The sequence below is a fragment of the Ammospiza caudacuta genome, chromosome 1 (assembly GCF_027887145.1).
Source record: "Ammospiza caudacuta isolate bAmmCau1 chromosome 1, bAmmCau1.pri, whole genome shotgun sequence".
Lineage (NCBI taxonomy): Eukaryota > Metazoa > Chordata > Aves > Passeriformes > Passerellidae > Ammospiza > Ammospiza caudacuta.
The window spans coordinates 126,555,753-126,582,810 of NC_080593.1; the positions used below are offsets into that span (position 1 = coordinate 126,555,753).

The following is a 27,058-nucleotide window of genomic DNA, read 5'->3' on the forward strand; positions in this document are numbered from 1 at the left end:
CATCGGACACAAGATTTCATATATTTTCAATAATGTGCCAAAAGTTTATTGAGTTCACTCAACATCTGTGAGGATTTATGTAGGATATTAAAAAAAAAAATCAGTTCCTTTTTTACTTTTACCTTCAACAGAAGTACAGTAAGGTTTCTGGTGTCACAGCGTTCTCATTCATTTTCATGCAGACAACTTTTGGTAAAAATAGGATTCAGACCAAGGCTGAGTAAGTGCAGGAAATCTCTGAGGTAAGAAATGTCTCATTCAGTATTTGATCCTTCTACTTGACAAGGGATTAAATGTTTGTTTTCTTCTACAATGCAAAAAAGAAGACAGGTGTTTTGTCCATAGTTTTATTTTACCAGGAAGGTTTATACAGTTCTGCATAAAGGTCATTGTATGCATAGCCTGAAGTACAAAGCTCCCTTTGAAAACTCCAGCACAAAGACGCTGCATATTGACAACATTAAACAACAATGTGGGTGGCATAGGGCAAAAAAAAAAAAAAAATTTAAAACAAAACAGCATTCTTTCTATTGGAAAAGCATAATAAAACAAGGCACTTTCAGTAAATAAGGGAAGAACAGAAAAATGCTGTATCAAAGATTCCACAGAACTGACCCAGAGCACTGTAACAAAATTCTGCAATAATGAACAAGTAAAATACAAAAAGGCACTACATAATCCTCTCCCTGCAACTCTCATTTCTCAACCAATTAGCCAACTGAACTTGGCACAATGGAGTCTTAATTATAAAGTGCATATCCCGTCTTAATACATTTTGAAAAATAGGCTATACAACATAGGTACCAACATCCCCATGTGTACAATATATTGAAACAAAAATACACTGCGACTAGATTCAATCTAGTTATGAACTGTGCAGGAAAAAATATGGCTTCTTTACAAGTCTTTCAATAGCCTCCATATAATCTGGAATATTTTTAAACAAACATGAATGCATTAGCAAGGTGGTAAGAGGTAGTGTTCTGAGTAAAAGGCAAATTTACAGATTTTGTTGTTACGTGTTACATGTATATAACAAAGGTATCCCAGATTTTCAAAGCAGCATTACTGAACAAAAAATATTACAGCGTGCTATCTTGGGATGAAAATACACAGTGTTTTGGGGGTCTCAGATCAGTTCTTTCAGCAAAAATGACCATTTTACAATGTCCAACTATGATTCCAAGGTGTAACTACTTTGCTCTTGGTACTGGAAGTTTTCCTATTGCATTGCATAAAACTTCCAGAGAAACTTTCTTCAACTTTAGAATGTAAAACCAACACATTCTCCATTCCTATACACAAATGAGTCCATCTTTACTTCAGCAAGCATTATTTTATGGCTATAAGAAAACACAAATACCAAACAGATGAACACATCAAATGTGTCACAACAGTGGCAATATATGACATATGAGTTAGATGTGTTCCATGATTTACTGTGAAACTTTTGTCATTCTGCTAGGAAAGTCAGCCAAATTGTGTATATATACTATCTAAACTTTAGCTGATTTTAGCCCTTATTAGACTTCAATATATTAAATATATAAAGGCTAGATAAAAACTGAAATCAAAGCAGCACTGGATATATTTCTTACATTAATAATTTGTAAGGATTTATGTAAACATTCAATATGTGCATTCTTGCTCTTTTCTGTGAATTCTTCACAGCTCCTCTATGATCCTACCCACAGAGACACCCTTAACATGAACCTTTCCCAGGTAACAGCTGCTGCTGCTCAGCTATTCTTCATCCGTGGTATAGGCTACTTCAGCAACTTCAATTTCTGGCACAGAATTTCCAGCCAAGGAGCCACTCCAGCATGGCTCATGGTTCTCCTTGTCTGAGCTGCAAAGACACATCAATAAATGGAAACTGGTATGATTTTCTAGAGCCATTTTAGGCAGACAATCCACAAAACACTGACAAAGCTTTTTTAACTTCTCTCTTATTCCAGATCTAAAATTATCTATCCTGAGGGCCTTTATGCAGCAGAGAGGTGCAGTAAAATGCTGAAATTCTCAGCTGTGGAGATTTAATGCAAGACTAAACATTTGAAAACACAAACTTCAAGAATAACTAAAATACAAGTAAAATAATAGTATTTACCAGCTGTCCTCACCCAGGGTACCCTGGTCTGCTTCTACTGCAGAAGACTCCACCTCACCACTGCACTCACTTTCTTCTCCTGACATTTGACGAGTCATTTTTCCTAAAGATAAATCCCTACAACAGATAAGAACAGAGTACCACCAATCCATACAGCAAACATTTGTCACTGAAGAACTGTTTGTTTCATTTTAGCCCTGGCAGTTTCTCCAAAAAGATTGAAAGTAACCTTTCAATCTCACTCCTGCATGTCCCATTTCTTTAACTAGTAATATTTAAACAGTTTATTTGCCCCAGCTGCTTATTCCTGAACTAAATTCAGTCCTCTAAATCCCTGAGCCTCCAAGATGATTAGAGGGATGGAGCACCTTTCCTATGAGGAGAGGCTCAGAGAATTGGGATTGTTCAGCCTGGAAAAAAGGCTTTGGGGTGACCTAATTGCAGCCTTCCAGTACCTGAAGGGAACCTAAAAGAAAGGTGCAGAGAGACTTTTTACAAGAGCCTGTAGTGACAGGACTGTTCCCCAAGGGAGAATGGCTCCAAACTGAAAGAGGGTAGGTTAAGACTGGATATTAGGGAAAAGAATCTTTATTGTGATGGTGCTGAGGCACTGGAATGGGTTGCCCAGAGAAGTGGAGGATGCCCCATCCCTTGAAGTGCTCAAGGCCAGGCTGGATGGAGCTCTGAGCAACCTGGTCTAGTGGAAGGTGTCCTTGTTCATGGCAGGGGGTGGATATTAGATGATCTTTCAGGTCCCTTCCAACCCAGCCCAATTCATCATTCTCTGGTTGCATGACAATTTAGTAACTTCACAAAATTCAAATCCCAGAGAAGTGTGTATGACTTAAAGTGAAAAATTACATTCAGACTAAGCCACACACATTTTGCCTAAATGGCAGAAGGATTATAACCAAAATATAGTCAAAAGGAAGACAGAAGAATGACAAGAAGATTTCTTCAACAGTTCCTCCAGTTTCTCACTGTAACTTTACAAAACCACACACAAAGCAATACATTTTTCCATTAGTGATAAAGACAGTTTTTTTCTTAATGGCAAAACAAGAAAATGGTCTAGCTAGCTTAGCTAAAATGGGAACATGGCCACGTAGACTGACCAAAGAAATCCTTTTTTCTAAACCATTTCTCTATGTGGAAAACATACATCAATTTAGCATTGAATTGGAAACAAAAGCTTGTGATCCATTTTGTGTTTAAAATTATACCACTATATTTCTTTCCCTTTTAAAATTGCTCTAACTACTGTTGTTATTTTATTTTAATGCATACATTTTACATAAAGTCTTAAAAGCATTCTGTAACATGACTACCAGTCTATGTCTGAGCCAAATCCAGCAAAACAATAATAATAACAATACTAATAGTCTTGCAAGTCTCAGGACTTGTCCAGCTGTCCCCTTCTGTCTCACATCCATTGTAGTTACCTGGCCTTTAAAGCATGCAGGCATGAGATGCTTAATTCTTGTTAGGCCATCAAATAAAAATTCTACTTCAACAAGGCCAATGACAGACACATTTCTTTTGGGTTCATTGACTATCAGACAAGCTGAAGTTCTTGACTGAAAATACTTGTGATCTTGGTTTTTTTACAGCCAGAAGTCACAGAAGTTATTTTTCATCAGGACTTCAGACACTGTGTGGCTGACTTTCACTAATTTTATATGTCTGGGAAACTAGCAGTGTGTTTGAGTATTTAAAAAACATAATCTATCTTCAGGGAAAACACTAAAATATCAAGTCCCTTTTTGCTATTCACACCTTTTTATTTTATGTCACACAGAATTCCCTATCATGATGTTTTAACCAAATGCAAGTTACTTAACTTTTCCTGACTATTTCACTATTTAAGGCAGCAGCTGTTCTTATCAAACAGAGGAAGGATCTTTGAGATGCAATTACTTGCCTTCAGGAGTGAGCAACAACCTGAATATGGTATTCTGATCAGAATTTTCAGTCAGCCACCATAATTGCATTTAAAGCCTTTTCCAGAGGTAGTTCACTAGAACATTTAAAGGTGTGATTTGTTAGTAAACCTGGATATGCTGGACTCAGCAACCCATTCAGTATTAAAACAAAAGTTATTTTAATTTTTTTAAAAATAAATTTCCTCACTGCCTCTGGTCTGACACACATGCAGAGGGAATGTTTTTTTCATCTGATCTCATGTTAGGAAGAGATTCTTTACTGTGAGAGTGAAAGGCACTGGAACAAGTTGCCCAGACAAGTGACTGCTCTATCCCTGAAAGTGTTCAAGGCCAGGTTGGATGGGGCCTTGAACTACCTGGTCTAGCAGAAACTGGATGATCTATAATTCTATGAAGTTCAAATGGGACCACAGGAATTCACTCTTTTGCTAAGGAAATGCTGCAATACTGACTCAGCAGCTCTAATGGGACACTGGATAGCACAACATCAATTCCTCAGCTCCTGTTTCAGAATTTAGCAGACAGGTACTGTTTTCCCTTGGGTTTAAGTGGACAATATCCCATTCTATTTAAATGGTACCTGCAGCACCTCATTCCAAGCAATTCAGAACAAAATTAAACTATCACAGATATACAACTGCTTGATCACTATGCTCTGTGAAAGCTTTGAGTACAGAGAGAATTTTATAACTCAAAGCAATTTTCCCACTCATCTCTAGCAGGGCATTTCACATTTTCAACACCTCAAAAGCAGAACAAAAATCTTGCTCTATCTTTACAGGACTTAAAGGATTAGGAAACAATCACAGTTACTTTAGATGGAAAAAGATAGGACAAGCTTCTCAGTCATTTGTACTAAATAGCTTTTAGCCAGCATATGAGAAAGAGCTTACTGAAAATATTGCTTTGTATGTGGTTACGTAGGGAAAATGGTTTCGAAGATACAGCTAATGCTGGTACTTGTGACTAGACAGAGAAAATGCTTTCATGGAGCTAACTTCCTAAAACCCTTAAAATTTCTACATACCTAATTCTTCTTTCAACAGCATCAATATGAAGTTGCTTTTCCGTTAATAATTTCTTCAGTGATTCAACCTCCCTTTGTTTTTCAAGCAGTTCTTTTTGTAGGCGATAATTTGTTTCCTCCAGAGTTTCACAGAAAGCCTAAAAGACAAATTTAAGTGCATCTTCATTTTAACTTCAGTGGACTGCCTTTATTGACTTTTCTCTTAGAAATATCAACCTGTAACAGTATTATAGCTGCTTGTCTTAAGACTGATTACCTTAAAAAGCTACATAAATAAAAAAAAAATCCTATATTAATAATGCTGCTTTTAATGATGAATTTATTATGCTAAACTGCAATGCAAATACTTTAATCATATCATGTGGGAGAATGGATTATAAGAGAATGGAGATGGTGCTGTGGGCAGCCTCTCCCTGATGAATTGCAGCTGTACTAATTACCAAAGAGTAGAAGCAACCTTGCCCTTAATAGGTCACAGCTGTGTCCAATAGGGATGTGTGTTCTAAAAGACTGGTTGGCAGGTCATGGAGAGAGGAAGGAGTTGGTGTTGCTGTCTGTGGGAATTCGCAGAGGAAAGGTATGAATTTTACTGTAGGGTAATGAAGTGCTGATGCTTGCCTCCCATTTTGGTGTCAGTCGTGTGACCACCATCAATATCGTTTGTCTCACAATGACAGAGACACCAGAAGAGCAGTTCCTGATTTGGAACCTTTTTGCCTATATGGAACATAAACTGAACTCCCTGCTTCCTCTTCTCATCATTAAGTTTTGTTTCCACATGACTTGGAAGTCAGTTTCAATGTATCTATATATTTCCAGGATGCGAAGAATATTTGGATTAAGTACATATTCTTTCCTTACCCAGGACAAAGACAAAGCTGTACAGTTCTGTACCAAACACCTGTGACAAATATGAAATCATGACAATCAGAAGACCGGTAAAAAAAATATTTTGAAAATGTTTAATAGGATGCTGTGAACACTAACTACTCAGCCATGACAAATATGCTGGGCTCCCCTGCTGAGCATGGCCTGTCTGTATCACACACCCTGATGGATCTGTCACTGAGCAATCACAAAACCCAACGTGAAGAGCCCGTGTCTAATGCAACATCCTCTGAATGCAGGAAGTGACAGAAGAGCTGGCACAGAGCCTCCTCATCTATTACTGGAAAGCACAAGTCTTCCAACAGCAATGTGCAATTCTCATTTAATAATTTACATGTGCTCAATAAATAAGAGCCCCACATGGGAGGCTTTCTTGGCTTGATATTACCAGCAACTAACCACTAACTCAGAGTCTGTTGAATATAAACATTTAATATGAGCTCGGTTAAGAATAATCCTGTTAGGATACTGTTTGTCCTAGAGTTTTAGAACAGGCTACAAACATCAAGAATACACTATCCTTTGCTTTAACTGAAGCAGACTCATGATCTTTAAAATATTAAGTTTTCCTGTAATTATACAATACAAAGAAATGAGGAGTTTTCAATTCAATAACACAGGAATTTTCCATGGAATTTTAGTTTATTTTATTGACTCAAATAGCAAATTTATCTTTGCTGACAGGCACTTGAAGACCAGTCATGAGTTAAGCAATAGCTTTATTCATATATACTAGAGCCAAGAGCATGTGTCATGCAACTCACTCTTGACACAGCATTTATAGTGATTGCTTTAGCTATCACTCTGGTTAAGCAGTCATCCCATTTCAGCCAAGCCAATTAAGTAAATTTTTCTGCTCTTGGTAAAAATATTCAAGGTTGCTGATACCCTAACTGAAAATTAGACATTATTTCCTTAAGAATATAATTTAATTTATTATTTCAACCTTTAGATGTATGCACATGGAAATTTTCCTATACACAAAATAGATAAAAATATTGCACAAGTGTTGAAAACTGTTTCATTGTTCTGAGAACTGAGTAAAGCCTTTGGAAAAAACTCATCTCTATCTGCAATCTGGGTATGAGCTGTCCAAGCAAACACAGGCACTGTTTGAAACTGGGTAAGAAAACATCAATATATTCTGACGGATGCTGTAATAGCAGAAAAGTGAACCAAAGCTGAGAAAGGGAACAGTGTGTAATGAGCTGTCTTGTTCTTTAGACAGCTGGACACCTGGAGTCTGGAACAGTTTTAATACCCAGGCTGGACTAATTATTCCTGAATTTCTGAAAGGACAACCAGCTTTGCTTCCTTCTTCAGATCATGAAACAGAGATGGCTGAGAAAAGATCTGTGGAAACAACTACCAAGGATATGACAAAAAAAAAAGATTTAGTGAATATTTTGCCTACTTTTCTGTGATTGAATTTCTTGGGCTAATCAGCTTCTAATGGAGCAGGTACCTGTCTCTCTCCCCTGGAAAAGATAAATGTGTTTTGGCAAGTCCTTGGGATAACAGATATAAACCAAATAGAAGATATCCATATTTTCCATTATCAGGAAAACTAGAAGGTTTTTTTCTGTGATGCTTTGGATGGCAATAGAAAGGCAAAACAGAAGTAAGTTTTGAAATATCTTTAAAAATGAACTCCAGGAATAAGTACATGAACCTCAGTGCTTTTCCTGCATAAGGCAGTTCAGGGAAAGAAAAAAAAAAAAAAAAACAACAAACATTAAGGATGGATATAGATGCTTTTAGTATGCAGGAATTTAGGATTTCTCCTAACAATCAGAAGCAAGACAAAAAGCATGGCCAAAACCATGGATTTCAGGCTGAGCCAACTTCAAAAATCTCTTCAGAGAGCTGCTTGGAAGAAAGAATCCATGGGAAAACATCCTGGAGCAAAGAGCAGTCCAGGAGAGCTAGCTGGTATTTAAGGATCATCACCTGCAGGGTCAGTAAGTACAGCTCAACAAGCAAAGGCCTCAGGTGGCCTGTGTGGATGAGCAAGGGTCTCCTGAGCTCAGACATAAAAAGCAACTCTGCTAGGGGTGAAAGCATGGAGAGATGACACAGGAGTAATGTAAGGCTGCTGTCTAATCTTACAGGTACAGGATTATGAAAGTGAAGGACAACCTGGAGCTGAATCTGGCAGGGCATGTGAAAAGAAACAAAAAGAGAATTCTACAAGTGCATCATCAACAAAAGAAAGATGGGAAACCATGGACTTGTTGTGTTGATTGGAAAAAACAGCCTTGAGTAATTCTTTCCCTGCAGCCAGAAAGGAAGGTCAAGATAAACTCACCTGCAGTGGGAGAAGAGCAGATCAGGGAGCACTTAAACAAAATGGATACACTAATGTCCATGAGACCTGAGAGGCTGCCCCTTTGTGCTGTGCTGGTGGTCAGCCACTGGAGCAGGCTGAACAGAAAGGCTGTGAAGTCTCCTCTGTAGAACATTAAAAACCTGACTGGACATGGACCTGAGCAACCTGCAGTAGCTGAGCTTACTTGAGCCAGGGGGGCTGGAATAGATGATCTCAAGAAGTCCCTTCCAACCCCAGTCACTCCATAAAGGTGTGGTATCTCTTCGAGAATTTTATAACAGCTGTCTCAACAACTTCACAGAAATGGGTAATAGCTAAAACTACAACAGCACAGCTGTTTTAATGGTTTGATTAAATTCCAGTGGAAGAATAACACAGATTTCACCACAGCATGCATGACTGAAATTTCAATGAAGAAGGCACTTAATTTTTTTAAATTATTTGAACAAATAATTATGGTAATTAAAAAAAAATCATCAGCTTAAATATCAGTGATGAAAAGGGAATGTATGGAAATCAAATATGAGCTTGTGACAAAAAACCAAATCTTTCACATGCAATAGCAATGTAACAAGAACCAAGGCAATCCTACAAACATGCAAAATAAAACAAACTGGCAAATATAAATTTAGTTGAATGAGCATCATTTAACATTCATGATTTCTGCAAGACTAACAATGTATATACAATTTGAAAACAAAGTTATTCTATAAAGTAAGGAAACTAAGATCATCTGCTCTAGACAACCTTGATACAGCCCTTCATGTCACTAAAATTTATTTCTAAGAGAATAGACTGAAACACACAGTATTATTACTTCAGTGTGCTCATATAAATGTTGAAAGGCTGCTGGTTTACAACACTACTTGACACTGCTTAGTTTTTCTGCAAGAACACTAATTTTGGTCGTGAAAATTAATAATTTAACTGCATTCATTACATGAGAAGGCATCCCTTCCCATGACAGGGGTGTTGGAAGTAGGTAATCTTTAAGGTTCCTTCCAACCCAAACCATTCTATGATTCTGTGATTTTATAGCAAGAAACATTTCCCAGAAAGACCTGAAGTCTAAGGTATAAGCACTGTAACAATTTGCTGAATATAAAATTATAAAATCTCTCCTTATATTTAGTAGGTGCCTTATATAAGTAGTTGCTTTACAAAGCAAACTTCATCCATGGCCCAAAAAAGGCAAAAAAGAAGATATATTTTGGGACAGGGATGAAGTACAGCAGTCAGACAATCAGTGTGCACCATTTATCAGACTTTGCCCATTCTAGAAACACAACATTTTGTGATTTTTGTGAAAGAACAGAAACAAAAGTGTTTCATTCTGTGTCATTATACAGATCTTACAATATTCCAAAAACACCTGCTTTTTGCATTCTGTTTCTATCCTACTTACCCTGCTCTCTTCTAAACTGTCAAAAGGACCCGGAGGATCATCCAGACAAAGAAATTCTCTCACTGCAAGGCTTTACCAAGTAAAAGAGAACGAATTACTGGAAGTACAAAACCAGCAACAACACTTAAAATGATCAAAAAATTGAGGTATTTCTTTAAATTTACTCCCAAGTATTCACAACAATTAACAAATGAATGGTTAACAAACTATTAAGTCTCAGTTGTATGTGTTGACCAGGGATAGTATTTAGAATGCAACTTATGAAGATGTTTAAGCAATTTTAGAACATGTTTTTTATGATTTTTTAAAGTTTTCAGTGAATTTGTAGCTCCATGACAATTGGCAAGTTTATCACTTTGGTATTGAAGAGGTTTGAAAAATTCTCCTGGAGAAAAGTAAATTATTATTATTATAAAATTAGTATTATGCAATAGATGAAAAGTATACTGTTAAAATTCATATGCAGACCCCTTCAGGTGGTATCAGGGGATTTAACTATGAGCACTGAAGCATGTTCACCTGTCTCCCTTTTGCTAAGATCATAATCTACTGACACATACACATAATTTTTATATATACAGTGTGCATTTTTATATAAATAATAAGTTATAAAATGATAGAAGACAATGTACCATGGATCTACTACATAGCCATCTCTGAATAGACATTTCAAACTAATGCATTCCATTTGGATTTGTGTAACAGTTACCATCCCCCTCTGTGTGTTGTTTTGCAAAGACCAGAAGAAAGAAGTAGGTGTAATCCTGTGGTTTACTACAGAGTATTTTAAGCATCTGTCTCATTCTGTCTTCCAAATTTAGATTACTTTTCACAGAACTCCGAAACATCTCCAAACATGTCCCTTCAGCCACCTTTTTAAGACTTTCCTGCTCGGTTGAATTCATTCTTCTTTAAGGAATCTCAAATTAGAACACTGTATTCACAATTAATTAGCAAGCAGTAACTTAGGACCAATGCTGTGCTTGCACTCACTACTATAAATCTTTAAATCATCTCCTACTGCAATGGGTGCACAAAAATGAAAAATGGGAATCCAAACTTAATTTTCTGTCTCTTCTTCCCACCTGGGCCCCATGGAAAATGTGAGGGCAAAAGGCAGTAATTTTCTGCTTTCCACCCTTTCACATGCACTTGAGGTTTTCACAAAGCACAAACACAAGAAAGGAAACTTTCATCCAGCTACCATCCTAATCAACCAGCTTCAGGTTGGCAAGCAAAATGAGCAGAAACTTCTTCAAACAGCCATCATTTCATTATACCATCACTTTTAGTTTTAGGAAGACTCTAAAGAACATTTATTTAAAATACACTGAACATTTACTTTGTTGTTTTCTTTACCTAAAATAGGCCCCTGATGGCATGAACATTTATTCACAGCCTAGCTTTGCTCTGAGAGTCTGCTCTGACCCTGCTCTCCTCTCCATGTGTTACACCTCTTCCTTTCACTTCATGAATGGAAGATTCTGCCTTTAAAGTACCACAGGGATCTCTTCTGTCCTGTGACAGAGCTTGCTGTACACTTGTGCAGGCTGCCATCCCTCTCCAGGAAGGAGCAGAGCCAGCACTCAGGAGGGCAGCAAGGGGCAGTGCAGCACATGGCATCCCTGACTCCAAGCTGGCCAAGTTCCTCCCTTCCAAGCTTCTTACACAGGGTGGAGACAGGACAGCTCTGTCATCTATATAAAGCCAGATTCTGTTTAGCAGGTTAAACTTCTTTCACCCACTTCACCAGTTGTATGAAATTTTCCTGACCACTATTTAACTCTTTGGGTGGACTTCAATTTGATCTTTCACTGAATCTGCAATACAACATAAAACAAGAGAAGAAGTCTATAAAACACAAACAAAAATATAGCCACCTGCATATATTATCCTCCATTTTATTTTTAAAATACTTTGTGAATCTAGTTTTATTAAAAACAGGTATACCAAATGAGGTTTCCTATCCCTGAAGGGCAAATTTCCCACTGTGAATACAGTACATAAAGTATGAAGAGAAGTAAACCAGACTTCTCTACAAAGAAAAAAGGCTTTTTTGGTTTAGGTCTGACTCAAGCAGTTTGACTTACTTGCAAAACTGGAGAAGTTTTGGTGAGTTTTAAAGGAAAAAAACAGGGTGAAATGCTCACCACTGCTCATGTGAGGTACAAGTATTAATTCCCATTAATTGTCAATTTATTCTCTGATAAATGGGTAAATATATTAGATGGTCAAATCTCCTTCATTCTAATCACTTGAAGAATTCACACCTTCCACAGATCCAAACCTTAGAACCATATCAATAGATTATAAAATTTATTAAAAAATTTTGTCTTCATGCAGAGCCCTACACAGACAAAAGTTCTAGAAACCACATTTCAGTTAACCATCTCTTCATGAGCCAAAAGACAAACTGATTCCACAAACATTTTAATTCCTTTTTGTATCTGATAACCAACACAGTCAACAAGTTAGAGTTTGGAATTTTTTGCCTTAAACTATGACAAACACTATTTTGTCCAACATGGTCCATCATCACTAAGATACAAACAAGCCAGCTGAAATGCTGGACTAGCTGCAACAATATGAAGCAGAAAGACTTTAGATCTATTTAAGCAAGTCCATTCCATTCACTAGTGTGTCTGCAGCTGCATAACAAAAGTTACATTTAGGGATGAGATTGATTCTTTTTAGCACACCTATTATTATGTAATTTAATTATTAGGAAGTTTTTAAACTTCTCAGCTGCATACCTCACCCATATAATCATATTTAATAGCTACTTACACAGAAACTCATAAGTTGAGCCCCATTTCTTTTTTAAACCTATTAAGCTTTGCCAATGACATCTCACAACAAAGCTTTGCCACTCAGCATGACATAATGCAGGATGACTATGAATCATCAAAATATTAACATTCCTTACTCACCTTCCCTCTCCCCTTTGATGATTTCACACACCCTGTTTGCTCACCTAACACAACAGACTAAAGAGAACACTTCTTGCAGGAAGTTTTTCTGCAGCTTCCTCTGCTCTTCCTTGCTTTCTCTGTACCTCTGACAGACACGCCTTTGAGATGGAATGCTGTGTTTTGGCACTGAACTATCTGAAAGTACAGTTCAGATTCCCAGAGCAGTAACTTCTTTTCCCCCTGCTAAGTTTCTCTAATAATTTCAATGAATTTTTTTGACTATTGCTGAGTACTGAACTGATTCAGCAAACTAGTGGTATCATTACCAATAGTTATTTTCCAAGTTGAAAAATTAGCTGAGTTCATGAATCTGTATGGGTGTACTTACTGTCACTTTCCAGTTCAAGACACAAAAATTGATGTAAGTCACTCAGTACCTCAGGATCCTTCTACAATAGTTTGTGCTTTCATTGTTCATTCCATTCTCCAGATAATCCTGAACATCAGTGTCCACAACTGTGATCTAACATTCCACTGGTACTACCCCTAAATTTCCATCAATCCTTTCCCCCTTGTCTTGTAACTATTTCATATGAGCCCTGTCATAACTACTCGTTTGTCTCTACAGAGGACATTATATCATTTTTATTTACCTGCTTTGGGGGTTTTTTTACTACAAGAAGTACCAAAGTCAGACTAATGTACAAATCCCTGTTTTCCAGACTCAGCAGTTGAATGCCTTATAAAAACATGTCAAATGCAATAATAATAGCGCTTTTACTAAAAACTAAAGTAGCCATGAGCACTACATGGTCTTACAGTCCCACACCAGCACTTGAAAATTTTAACATTTTATTCCTTTAAAAGTCTTGAGGGAATTAGGTTTGCTTTAGAACATTTTTTACTCTTTGTTTTGAATGAAGCTTCAGATGATGACAGGTTCTCAGACTCATTCCTAAAAGAATCTCTAGTATAGCAACCTTAAAACCTTTTTTAATTCTAATGCTGGCAAAGGTTTTAAAATGAACTGCTTTGCCTCTAGCAAGTCGCTTACTTAAATTCTCTTCTGGTCCGTAAGAAAATTATTTTACAGTTCATTTGTCAGAATTACATTCTATTCATTTTCCTGCTTTGGAAGAATCTCCCACTTTGTACAAAAAAAGATACTGTTGAAAGAAATCTTTGCACTTTGCTGGCCTAAACACATTATGTTTTTTAAACTATTAAGACTTTTTTGATTTGTGGTTTACATTTACTTATGTACAGGAATCTGTAAATTGCTTTAATGCCATGTCAATAAAAACCTCTAGTTTAATACACATTTTAAGAACTAATTGCATAATAGTGTAGGTACTCTACATTATGAAAGCCTAACACACCTAGTATAAATTAACAATATTATCAATTCTGCATTATACACAGAGAAGTAATGTTTTAGGAATAAACATGGAATTATTCTAACATTTTAAGTATTACAGCTTTTAGTTATCCCTGTACAAAATACTGCAGTTCCACTTTTTTTGCTAAGATGGGACTAATTTAAAAGGACACTGAATAATTGACATAATGACCAAATGCACAGCATGAATGTTACTGAAATCCCTCACCACACCGCCCGAAGGCACACTGCTGGAGTCTAGGAGTTGTACAAGAGGAGTATGGACAGGAACAAAGCCACAAATGAACAAGCAAAGGCTAATCACCTACCAGTTAGCAATATCTTTGTGAGCTACTAGGTTCTGGAGGAATGCCTGCAACCCCAGCTGTCGATCTTCCAAGAAGTCAGGATTGTAATTATCCTTGAACCAGCGCTTTGGCGGAAGGGCCAACCGAAAGCCTGGAAACATATCTTTTAGCTGGAATTGAAATTAAAGACAAAAAAAGAAAAAATTTGAGAAAAATACTAATTTTGCCAGAGGCACTGACTTTACTCAGATTTATAAGACATTTCTGACTTCTGGTAAAGTTCAAGCACAAGACAAGTCGCAACCATAAGGAAAATCCAAATTACAACTTAAATTGCAGACACAGTTCTGTCACTTGCTGCCTTATGCAGTCGAGTGCTTTGTATTTTTCCTCAAATTTAACACATAAAAATAGGAATGAAAACCTTTGCTTTGTTATTTAATGTCTGAGTCTGCTATTTAAAACCTTTGAGTCTCTACACATAAGAAAACGGTAAAAAAAAAATCAATGAAAAATAATTTCAGTGGTATTTCTTGTAAAGTATTCAGGGATAAAAACTACTACATATACACATATATAGAATAAAACCCCATGACAGATGTACAACTCTGCAACTTGTCTTTCTCAGGGGGCTGGAAGAATAAATTACAACACATGCATGAGATATTTCTTGTAAAAAGTAGTTCTTTGTACACCCAGAATAATAAAATTTCAATATGCAAGTATGGCTCAATCCCTAGTAACATGCAAAACTGCATTTCTCAGGTCCTTAAATAGCAACGGGGTATAGCTGACATCAGAAATACCCAGATTTCTTCTCTGAATTCAGAAATAAAACATAAAGTGAATGAAAGCATAAAATTATACAACAATGAACCTTTCCAAAAGTGACAATTATTCTTCTAATATGCATGATAATCAAAAAAACTTTAACTTTTTGATAAAAAACAATTTTTCAAAGTTATGCTTGACAAAGAAAAATCTGGGAGAGGATTTACAACCAACAGGAAAAAGCAAATAGGTTTTATAAAATTTGGTATCTCAGCTGCCACAAGAATTGTTTCATCATTTTTTCTGAATACAGGATCTAGCCAGCTTCTGTCAGAGATGTTTTGTGTACACTGATTAATATGAATGTTGCAGTGATAGAAAATTATAACTGACAGCTCTTTCACCAGATTAACTTTTAGAAAATTTAGAACAGATACTGCACATCAAATAGAATCTCTCTACACACTTTGAAGGAAGAAGCACATTAATGGATCACCTTTGCTTATGTAACTATTGTTTCACAGCATGAGGTACGCTTTAAACAACACAAATATCGTTTATTCAAACAGCCCATGATAGATTCTGGTTCCTTATTTACAGAATGTTTTTTTGTCAAAGCCTTGCTCTTTATTTCTGAATTTAATTATTTAAGTATGTTTTCCTGATACTGAATTTCATCTTGATATTAGACCCTTCTTTATATTTTTAAGTTTATATTTGGTGCTCCAAAGTTCCTTCATCTCTTACCAAGTTATCGTTAATTTCATATATATAAGAATGTATTGGAATAGGACAGAACCCACAGAATGTAACAAAATGAGTTCCTGTTCGTTGTACAGAAGAGTGCAGACAACCATTGCTGGGAAATGGTTCAAACACAGAGATTTTGCTGAATGGTAACTTTTACTTGTCTGGTCACATGGATCACAGAATTTAATTCTAAGGAGAGAATACACCTACAGGTTACTCCTTTTGTGGATGAAGAAGGTAAGACCCAGCTGCTGTCAGTGGATAATTTTCAACAGCACAGTCCTGGGGCATTCTTTCTTGAGTGCTCCTCAGACACAGCAGGAAAACCCATGGGTCAGACAACTTATTCTGGCCATGATTGCTTGCTTGGATCCAGCACCTTTCCTACTCCTTCCTACATCACCATGTGACACATTTCACATCACATGAGTCACAGTCTTGGGGAGAAATGGTGAACTTCTTGGTTCTTAAGAATGGCCATTTCATCACGTGTTTCCAAACTATTATTATGTTACTATTTTGTAATTCTTTAATATTTCCTGAATGGTGGTATGTTTAAGCTCCTAGAGCTGATATTTCTATACTATAAAAAGTAAAATGTCTTACAGACCAAAGAGTAAATGGTTTAGATGCATACTGAAAGGTGAAAAAGCTTCAGACAGTGACACAAATTTTAAAAAATAAAGATTTTTTCCTTTAACAGAAATACTAATACCTAGAAATAATGGTAAAAGCCAAACATTTGATGGCAAAGACTAAGGGCTTTATGAGTAAAAATTTAAGTATTTATTCTGATAGATATTTCGGCATTTTGATTTTTCAAACCACCAACAACCACATTAAGTCAACGGAGGTGATCAAAATGCAAATTGGTGTATGACTTGACTTCCAAAATCTGAGTTGAAATACCAATATCATTCTCTCAAAAGAAGTTAGGCCTTTGCCAATATCAAGACATTCTTTAATTTAAGACAGACTGTATTTAAGACAGGAATTTCTTCAGAAAGAAATCTCTAAACTAATTCACACTTAGCAATTTAGTCTTAGACATCACTGGTGTTTCAAAGGTAGCCTAGAAGATACTCAAATAGGTCAAACCAAGAACACAGAGAAATTTGTAAGTCCAAAACCATTTTCAAAATCTCAGCCGAATTTAGCTCTTAGTTGATTAGGCACACAAATCCAAAGTGATAACCTGTACAAAAAATCCCTCACAATGGGTAAAGAAATAAGGTTCATGTTGAAACATGAAAGAACATTCTAGCAGAAAGTGTGCTGAACTGGCAACGAAAGATTATTGTTAGGAGTTAACAGCGGACAAAGGAAGTGCAATTATTTCTCTACTTTTGATAGCTAAATACTATTTACCAATCATAAAAACCTGTGCTTTTCAGACAAGCATTTTTTCCTTTTAAGTAATCTAAGAGTATTAAATTGTTGACCTAGAATTCCTATTCATCTGGTGTTTCCTCCATCTTTAAAGATCTGATACAGTATTTCACTATTAACTTTGAAGACACTAAAAACAACTGAAGACTGACCAACATACAAAGAACATATTTATGTTCACGAAACTTCAGTTTTATGATGAACAAAATCAGAATTGGTTACACAGAAAAGACCTAAATAACTACTGGATCATTCCTGCAAGAGAATACAAGCCCCTAGTTCTATTTCCATGCAGGGTGATAAATATTCAAGAGTTAATTTCTTTATCATATAAACTGGGAATAAATATAAAGTTTGAAGCATACTAACAGCTTCAGATGAAGCTGTTACATCTTCTTTACATCAGCTGTTTAATGATCTGTGAAAAAGTGAGGAATCATATTTTTCCAGTTATTAATACAGTATGTGTTTTATGTGCATTAAAATCAGAAAAAAAAAATAGAAGATGTGACAAAAATATAAGACATGAAAGAAGTGAGGTAAGAGAGCTGAGAATTTACCAGTTTATAATCCCCACCTTGTCATTAAGCCTGGAGAAATCTGTGTACCGTCTGAACACCACCCAGCTTTCCTCTGGACTTCTTTTCACCAGTATTTTGTATACCTGTGTGGAAAGACAGAAATATAAGAAAAATGTGCAAAACTTCACACTGCATTGGAAGGAGTTCCTGTAATTCCTAAATACATATAACTATTTCTGTCTGTAAGAAAGAATTTACTGCCAACAGAACAAAAGGCTGGGCTATGAAAAAAGTAAGGGAAGTGTGTTTCTGTGATCTACTTTAACCTTTGCAAAATTACAGTTTTACTCATTGATCCTGGAGGCCTCTCTATTTTTAAGGTGATTGTTAATCATCAGGTACTGTGTCTGATATTGCTTCAAAATGTCTCATCTGACTTGTTTCACAAGGAGAAATGATGCAGAATAAAATTACATCCTCCCTTGCATTTGTCTTGAACATTAGGTTTAGTCTTTCCAGGTAAATAAGATTTCACTATTAAACTGCACCAGAATGATACCATGACTGTGTAACTGAAGTAATGGATACTTTGAATGAGATTTAGCAAGACAACAGCACAGCAGTACCATACTCCTATTTAAAAACAAATGGATAAGCAACAAAACAATGATGATAATGATAACACTAAATTACTTTCTAGGAGGATTAATATTCCAATGCCTGAACACAATGAATCCAACAATACAACTTCAACTAGAAAACATCAAACAGTGTCTAATGTCAAAACCTTACTTTCTCCAACGTTGGGAAAGACAGGTACTCTCAATTGTACTGGGTTATTTTTCCCAGTCTGTGTGTAAAAAATATAATACAAGAAAGAAAAAGGTATTTTTAGAACCATAATGATAAATGATCCCTCATTTAACCAAATCCTATTTAAAACATTTTCTAATCTGTTACATACTAAAATCTTCTGCAGTATTTCATGCTGTTACAGCAGGTTGTCTCAGCTGATAAGTGTATTTTTCTTATTGCAGTCCCAACATGTGATAACCCCAGTGCTAGCCAACTTCTGTACAGGTCTGAGACTGTTTCTAGCAATTTTGTATTCCATAATATATTAACTTCCAGATAATTACAGAAACTGCAGATAACTATGGTGCAAATCAAAAGCAATTTTTCAGTAAGTACTTCTCTTATCTATGTTTTAAACACAATTTCACTTTAAAGACACATCATCTGTGGAAGTCATGGATTGTGACAGAGGAAAAAGCTATTACCTTTTAAAATTCAAGCTGCAGGACTTGATTACAAAACCAGCATTAAAATATATTTTTTCTGCCTTGCATTTTATGTCTAAATGCTTATCCAAATATTTTATTACTTTACTGTCATACTAAAAGTATAAGCAGTTTTATTTTCATAAATAAAATTAATGAATGTAAAATTGTGAAGATTCTTTGCTAGTACACATTAAAACACAGAACAAGAAACTTTGGAATATGCGTGCAAATTTACTTGCTAATCAGTATTCTATTCTTGTATTCTACTCTAAGTTCTGCAAAGCATTGTTTAAACATGTATACAAGAAAAAAAGGAATAACTTCCAAGTGAAGATTGGATAACTTAAAAAAGTTCACCGATTACAATGAACTTAACTGTAACAGGGAGTGCAATCAACTTATGATTAATGGCCTCAAAATTATGGGCAACCTGAAACAAACATGTTTGGTTTTCCTGCCAAAGTTTAAAAAAAGGTGGTTGGGTGTTTTTTGGCTTTTCTTTAAGGTTTGCAATTAGTAAGAACTAGAATACTAAAAAACACCTCTTAGTTCCTTCATACAAGATCTTGGGTAAAAATCGCAAATTAATTCAACAAATTCATTTTACTCCACTCAATCATGAATTGCTTTGCTCTATAAATAAAAAAATCATCAATGAAAACACACCCATATATGGCAACATTCTCTGGCTGATTCAGCATCTCATTATCATTTTTACTTGGCTTTAGAAAAAGAAACAAGTGCTCATTGAACATTCCAAGACCTCAAATTCATTTAAGACTAAATGTTTACAAGGAGATATTTTTCAGCCTAGGTTTTCTCTCCCATAAGCTTCAGCAACCACGTACTCTAACATGCATTGTCATTTTAACTCCTGAAGCTTGGACATCATTAAGCCAAATCAGATTCTTATTTTTGGAAACTATGAGATGCAACCAACAGTAAACAAAAAATTCAGCAATTGGGTCTCCTCTCTTTTACAAGTGATTTAATTTGCTTTCCACAGTCCTCTGCTGTCTTCTAAATCTCACTGATTTAGCACTGCAAAAGCAACTCAAATTCTAAGGACTAATTACTTGCTGGCTTTAATGCACAAGAGCAACCTGCATGCAGAACATGCAACTGAAAACAAACAGTTAATTGTGTGGTTTCAGAAACCAACTCAGCAATAGAAGTGAGATCAGGAAGAGCAAAAATGCATCCAAGCATTTTACAATGGAAGAATGTTTCACCTGTACCGTGACCTGGCCTTCCACACACAATAATGGGACAAAGTCCTCACTGTTAATACAGAACACCTTGCAGGCACTCTGCATTATGTCTCGGCAATGTCTTCAGGAAAGACAAGAAGGGCAACAAGCTGGTGAAAGGTCCAGAGGCTAAGTCATGTGAGGAGTGGCTCAGGGAGCTGGGGACATTTATCCTGGAGAAAAGGAGGCTTCCTACAACCACCTGAAAGGAGGCTGTAGCCAGGTGGGAGTCAGTCTCTCTTCCCAGACAACCAGTGACAGGACAAGAGGCCTCAAGCTGTGCCAGGGGAGGCTCAGGTTGAACATCAGGAAGAATTCCTCCATGGAAAAGGTGGTTAAACATTGCAATGAGCTGCCCAGGGGGGTGGTGGAGGCACTGTTCCTGGAGATGCTCAAGAAATGAGTGGATGTGGCACTTTCTGCCATCATCTGGTTGTCAGGGGGGTGACCAAAGGCTGGACTCGATCTTGGAGGTCTTTCCCAACCTAAATGATTCTGTGGTATTTGCAGACTAATCCTTGTACATATAGCAATATCAACTGTTGTTTTGGTTTTGAAGGTTATTATTTAAAACATTTTTTAAATTTACCTGTGAAAAAAATTTTGCTCTTCTCTTATGCTAACATGCATGAAAATGTTAGAAGTTGAAAATCTCAGGAAAAGACAGGTATCATTCTAAAATAATTAAAAAGCATCATTACTTAACTTTTGGCTAAAAGATCTTGATTTCATTACTATTCTAACTGTCATAAAGATTCTGCTCTTCTCTAATCTATAAGAAAACAGGAGAAAAAAAAGCTATTTCCTTCTCCTTATCTAATTAATATTTTTCATCTCAGGAAATATAATTAATAATCAGTAACAAACAGCCATCAATCCCACAAGCATCATTGTATAAACTCAAAGAAATATTTCAACAACACACAGAGAAACAAATGTGGAAGTACACTGATATATTTATGGCAGACAAAAAAAATGAACTGCCAACTACAGTGCACTTTGAGAAAAATCAATACAAAGCAGTTAGGCTGCTGTTCTGGCACAAGATATGGCATAAGCAACTTCCCAGTCTGTTTGCAGAACAGATCTCCCCTTACTAGAAACTGAGCTGGGCAAGAAGGTGAAACCAACATGTTTGCACTTTAACAGGAATGTTCTAAGTTACTTATAACTACAGAGGGCCAACATCAAGGTTTCTTATCATTCATGTCAAATAGAAGACTGCATTTTACTTAAGAAGTTTAATTACACAGAACTTACACAAGTTCAATTTCATAAGGAATTGTAGCTGCAAGGAATTCCTGACTTTTCCAGCAGAAATTGATACATGAAACAGAATTAATTCCTTCTATTCTACATACACAATTACAGAAAAGACTGCTTTCTAATCCCTATTTTCCCACCTGTATAACAAGAATGGTATTTTCCTGTCAGGAAGTACTTTAAAGCTAAACTGGTAACATCCCTGAACTGCAGGATTAATTCCTGAAAGACAATGCAAAGCACATTGAATTGCTATCTTGTCATTACAGGATCAACTCTACTATGCCCAAAACTTACAGTGAATTTTGCCCTTTCCTCCATCACCTCATAGCCCAGAATAGTAGGTGTGGATGGTCGATCTTCCCAGGTCCTGGAATCTTCATTCTGCTCTATTTCTTCTACAGGCTGAGTACTGTATTCTATGGATGTATCCAGACCTGTAAATTTAGTCCTAACAAGGGGACTGCTACATGCAGATGATGTGGAACCAATCTGGTCAGGCACACTCATCTTTTTAAGACCATCAACTGTAGAGTCCTCCAGCTGTCCTTTCGAGGAGCTCGAACTCGTTGAAATGCTCCCAAAGGAAGAACTTCTTTGGTTTCTGCTTGTAAAGCTGGATGATGAACTTCCAATAGGAATAGGAACAGGAACATATGGTGTTGCCATCCTTCATGAAAACAAGCCCTCAGTTTTTGGTCCAGGAATTTAAGCTTCATTCACTGTGTAAACCATGTTTGCTCTTGTTTTCAGGAACAGCACCTGCAATTAAGGACAGAAAATACTGCTGTCATTTTGAAATCAAAGCACTACTAAGAGCTTTGGGAAAGAATCTGTATTAGCTCTGAGATGGTACATAGCAGTATTGATGGTAAAACACTTTCACAAAGAATCTAGCTTGTATAAAATGGTGCTCTTAGGTTATATCTCACCCATTTGACAGACAGCTTTACAGGAGTTCTGTCTTCCACAGCTATTAAAATGGCAAAGAGGTAAAGCAAGATTACAAAACAGAAAAATCCTTTTGTCCTTTAAGAATTAAGTGTTATTTGGTTTTATCCAAAGAGTCAGCAATTTTTCTGGCATACAAGAAGTAGCTTCAGTGACTGTTTTATCTAAGCAGTACAGAAGGTTTTCTCAGAATTGGTTCTGTAAGACATCCACTGCAGACCATGCAAGCCAAACACACAGGCACCAATATACACGGCATGAATCAAAAGACATGACAGTAAACAACTTAGGTGAAAACATATTTGCATATTACACATTCACTGAAGTACAGTGGATCTGTTTCCAATGCAAAATATTTTTTCAAAACAACTCTATTGTATATAATGTTGCAGACATTTGTCACAATGTAAAATGTGCACATTTTCTGGAGTCTGAATTGCAGCAATTAAGTTTTACAAGCATGCACAATAGAAGCAGGGTTGTTACAGCAGGTGGTTTTCCATTCCAGAAGACTAAAATGGAAAAAAAAAAGGTGTACAGAAAAAAAAAAAAAAAAATTAGTATTTTTTTCTTCAACAAAAGCATTTCAAATGAGTCTTTTGTGTGCATGTGTATACATTTCTGGAAAAAAAGCAAAGTAAAATTAAGACAGCAGTATGAAACTGCCAAAAAGGCACCATCTCCTCACTTTAACAAAGTACCCAAAGATGAGCTCTTACAAGATGCAAATTAAATGCCACCTCTTTGGATTAACAGGATTTGAGCCATGATCCATTTACCCAGGAATAAACTAATCAACCAGGAGGCTGCAGGAAGCTGTGAAATGGGAAACCGCCAACCTGATTCACACCAGACAATCAATCACCTACTGCAGTAAAACCAAATGAGAATCCTCACTGTGAGTATGAAGTGATGCTTCCCCTGTCTTGCTCTAAATTAATACTGGAGCACAGGAATAAAGACATAAATTTTAAATGAACCAACATGAGGAAGACTGAAAAATTCTCTTGAACAAATTCCTTGAGTAAAGGAAAAACAAACTTAGTCAGCTACATCAGGAAGTTGTCACACACTGCCTGTCAGAAAACTCAGTTAACTTGACCAGGAGAACAATTTCAAACTGGCAGTCATTTCTTATGAATATCTCTGCTTCACTGTGGAATGTGGCTGGACACTCAGCAGCATCTGAGGGAGCTGAACTGTCAGTGTCATACACCCCTGCTGACTCACTCAGCTGGTCAGGGATGGGATTTGAAGCATCCAGAGCTTCTGCTGCAGCACAGCCCTGTGCCTGGCTGTGGGAGGGGAGCCACGTGTCAGACACCTGACCTGCCTCAGCCTCACTCCATGTGAGAGAAGCCAGTCACACCTGTCCTGGGACAAGATGTTCTCCTGGAGCTACACCACATCTAAATCCCTTTTTTCACCCACATCTCAGTAAGAAAATCTATTTTCTGCCTCAAACAATAAGCTCTGCAGTAATTTTTCTTTATGCAAGGTGTGAAGCATTGTCTGATAAATTTTCTCTACTAATATTCTCTGAACAATATCTAAATGAAACACTAAAAAAGGTAACTACTTTTTCACTTGCCACTTCAGTGACTCTTCCATACTACCAGCACAAGAATTGAGAGTATGGCTTTAAACAATGTCCCACCCAGCTACTGGGTGGGACATATGTTATTGGGAGGTATAGGATTAAACTCCTGTAAAAGGAAGAACCTAAACGAGTCTAGACTACAAAAAAATCTATCTATATGTAAAAAGTGATTATCCTCTATAGCATGACTGTGAACCTGGAGTGGAAAATAAACTCACATCTCAGGGGCTATTTGTTGAAGCTAACCTAGGAGTTCATGCAGTTTTAAGATGCTAAAAAAACCTTGTGCTGTTCATCACTTCACAAAGAACCAAACCTAAAACCCCACAATGACATTTTTACCAGTTACAATAGTTGTGAACAGTCTTTCCTAGAAGAACTTCTTCACTTCAAGTGAGATGCCAGTCAAGAACTCACTATCTTGAGCTTGTTTACTTATTACACATTACTCTTAACTGCACACGAATTTCTGAGCAGCTGCACCAATTTGGCAAGCAAGAGAGCTCACCACAGCCCACCCTGAGGAAAAAGCCCTTGGTGCTGAGAAGGCCAACACCTGCACTGCTTGTGCTTCAGCAGCTTCCACTCCAGACCAGCTCTAATTCGGTACGACGGCCTGGATACTTATTAGCAGCTGTTCTACACTAAGCCTGCTCCCAGGGTACATTTTCTGGTTTAGTCTCTTTTGTTCTCTGCAAGGCCACCCCAAATTGTGAGTCGATGAGTATTTAAGGTGATGATGACACTGTTTTCTTCTGAAGGCCATTCTTGACTCAATCTGACACAGGAAACATACCCACAGAAAAATAAAAGGGGCTGATGCTACCTGTGTCACACAGAGATTCCTCTAACTTTAAAAAGTAACAGGAAAGTATTCTCTGAGTAACAGAAATGTCAGGTCAAGTGAGCAAATAGCACACAGCTTCACTTAACTTGAATATTGTTTTGTAAAAAAGTTGAAAGAAATATACAAAAATATTACCAGACTCACTAACACATTTCCAAATACATACATAAATCCAACTGTAGAAGTATCACAATTTCCTAGTATGTAAAATACTTACAACAAGGTGCAAAATCAAATCAATCTGCACTTTATGAAGACTACTAAATATCAGAAGAAAATACAATGCTCAAACAAGGGTCACAGCCCTAGGAATCCAGCCTTACCTACTAATATAGTTTAATGCCAATTCATGCAATAGAAGGAACTGAGAACAATTTCATTTAAAAAAAGAATCCTTTTAGACAAACCAAGTCACTCCCTACTTACCTCGGTGCAGCAAGGAGGGTTTGTGTGCTCAGTTTGCTCTTACCCCAGACACTGCACTTTCTTGTCTAGCTATTTACTTGACTTTCTGCAAGAAATTTGCTTCCTGTTTGGGACATGTATTTTGTTTAGTTTGATTCCCAAGTGCGAGTTAAGAAGGAAAAGAGAAGGAAGAGAACATTTGCTGGAAGGGCTGAACTGCAGGATCTGAAACAGGATAGGACAGTCCCGCGAACGCGGCCGTCACATGCTACAAGAGCAGCACGACACCGACTTATCCCGGTGTTTACAGCAGCCGCCTCCCTTTCTGCGGGAGAGGCAAATAGGCTGTAATAAAACCACTTAAAAAGGGTTTGCCTGCAGCTTGCAGCTATCGCAGATCCAGACCATTTTAAACTAATGGCTTGTATATTCAGTGAGAAAGATGTAAGCCACACGATTCCAGGATAAAAGATCTGAAACAAAACAATCCGTACTTAACAGTTGTAATTGGATTTATAAGACTTTTAGCTATGCAATACTATGTGTGATCTGGTTACATATATTCTGCCTCTGTTAGGGCAACGCACACAAGCTGATCTCTAATGTTTAGGGTTTAAGTGCTACTGAGGAAAGTCAGCTAGAGAACGAGTGGAATATATAAACAAACTTCCAGACTTAGGTTTCATGATTTTGTAAAATAATAATTTCGTGCCGATTTCAGCCAAATTACCTAACAGCATTTTTTACCTGCTTATGAAGCTAAACTGGGGGGGCTATTTATCACACCTCACACACAGAGCACTAACTCCTGCCCCGCAGAGTCTGTTACGGAACTGGAAGCAGCCGCGGGTGCCTCGCAGCAAACCCGCACGTCGGGGAGCGCCGCTTCTGGCGGTTCTGAACCCGAGCAGACCCAAGGCAGACCGGCCGGCACCGCCGGGGCAGCGCCCGGCCCGGCCCCGCCGCCGAGGGGCCGCGCTCGGGGAGCGCCGCCGCTGCCGCTTTACGTAACTCCAGGGGCGGCCCCGAGCCCGTGACACCGGCAGGCCCGGGGAACCCTCCCGGTGCCTCCGCACGGCTGCGGGAACCGGCCGAGGAAACACCTGGAGGCGTGGCGAGGCCCCGCCTCGGGGAACGGGGGGGTTCCGTAGCCGCCGTCCCGCCCGAGCGGGACCGGACCCCGCGGTGCTACCGCCCGCCGCCGCCTCCCACAGGTGCGCGGGAGCTGCGACAGCTGCGCGGAGGCGGCGGGGGCCGTTCTCGTCCGGCGCGGGACGGGCAGCGGGGAGGTTCCATTCCCCGGCCTTCCCGCACGGGCTGCCCGCTGCCTCAGTCCCTCCCTGCCCGCTCCCCTGATTCCCGGTGCCGGCGCTCCCGCCCGCACGCACGGCGGCCCCGCTCACCTGCTCCCGCCACGCGCGCCCCGCTCCGCCGCGCCACCGCCGGGCCCGCCCCGCGCGGGGGGCGGAGCAGGGGGCGGGGCCTGCCCAGATCGGCGGGAGGGGCGGGGCCGCACAGGGACTACAAAGACCGGCGTGCCCCACCAGCTAACGTGAGCGTCATTTTTCCGTGTCTGGGCGCGGTGCATTATGGGGCTTGTAGTTTTGTGTGTGGCGGTGTGGTCCTGCGGGGTGCGGCCGCCCCCTGAGGGTCGCAGCGCTGCCGCGCAGGGAGGGAAGGCGGGCTAGGCCTGGGGGTCTCCCTATTCCCAATTCCTGGGCAAAGGAA

The 27,058-nt window shown here is 38.1% G+C and overlaps 1 protein-coding gene across 2 annotated transcripts; it reads right to left on the reverse strand.

Annotated features, from left to right (window-relative positions):
• Positions 1 to 47: 47 nt before the first annotated feature.
• Positions 48 to 26,773, reverse strand: SNX16 (sorting nexin 16). 2 transcript variants are annotated; one of them, XM_058810164.1, is made up of 9 exons: positions 26,734 to 26,773; positions 21,825 to 22,289; positions 17,788 to 17,874; positions 14,322 to 14,470; positions 9,703 to 9,772; positions 5,081 to 5,217; positions 2,111 to 2,227; positions 1,714 to 1,849; positions 48 to 307 (listed from the first exon to the last, which is right to left on the reverse strand). In XM_058810164.1, exons 2-8 carry the CDS (start codon positions 22,194 to 22,196, stop codon positions 1,744 to 1,746), a joined length of 1,038 nt encoding a protein of 345 aa, XP_058666147.1. In that variant the 5' UTR covers positions 22,197 to 22,289; positions 26,734 to 26,773; the 3' UTR covers positions 48 to 307; positions 1,714 to 1,743. The 2 variants fall into 2 exon arrangements, with proteins under 2 accessions (XP_058666147.1, XP_058666138.1); XM_058810155.1 differs by lacking the exons at positions 48 to 307; positions 26,734 to 26,773 and adding an exon at positions 25,352 to 25,457 and having other exon boundaries at positions 334 to 1,849.
• Positions 26,774 to 27,058: the final 285 nt, after the last annotated feature.

Coding starts and splice junctions, on each gene's coding strand:
- SNX16 (XM_058810164.1), bottom strand. CDS start 22,196: ATGGCAACACCATATGTTCCTGTTCCTATTCCTATTGGAAGTTCATCA. Junction 17,875..21,824: donor AGGAAAGGGCAAAATTCACT/GTAAGTTTTGGG, acceptor CTTTCCACACAG/GTATACAAAATACTGGTGAA. Junction 5,218..9,702: donor ACAGTTTAGAAGAGAGCAGG/GTAAGTAGGATA, acceptor TTTGTCTTTTAG/GCTTTCTGTGAAACTCTGGA.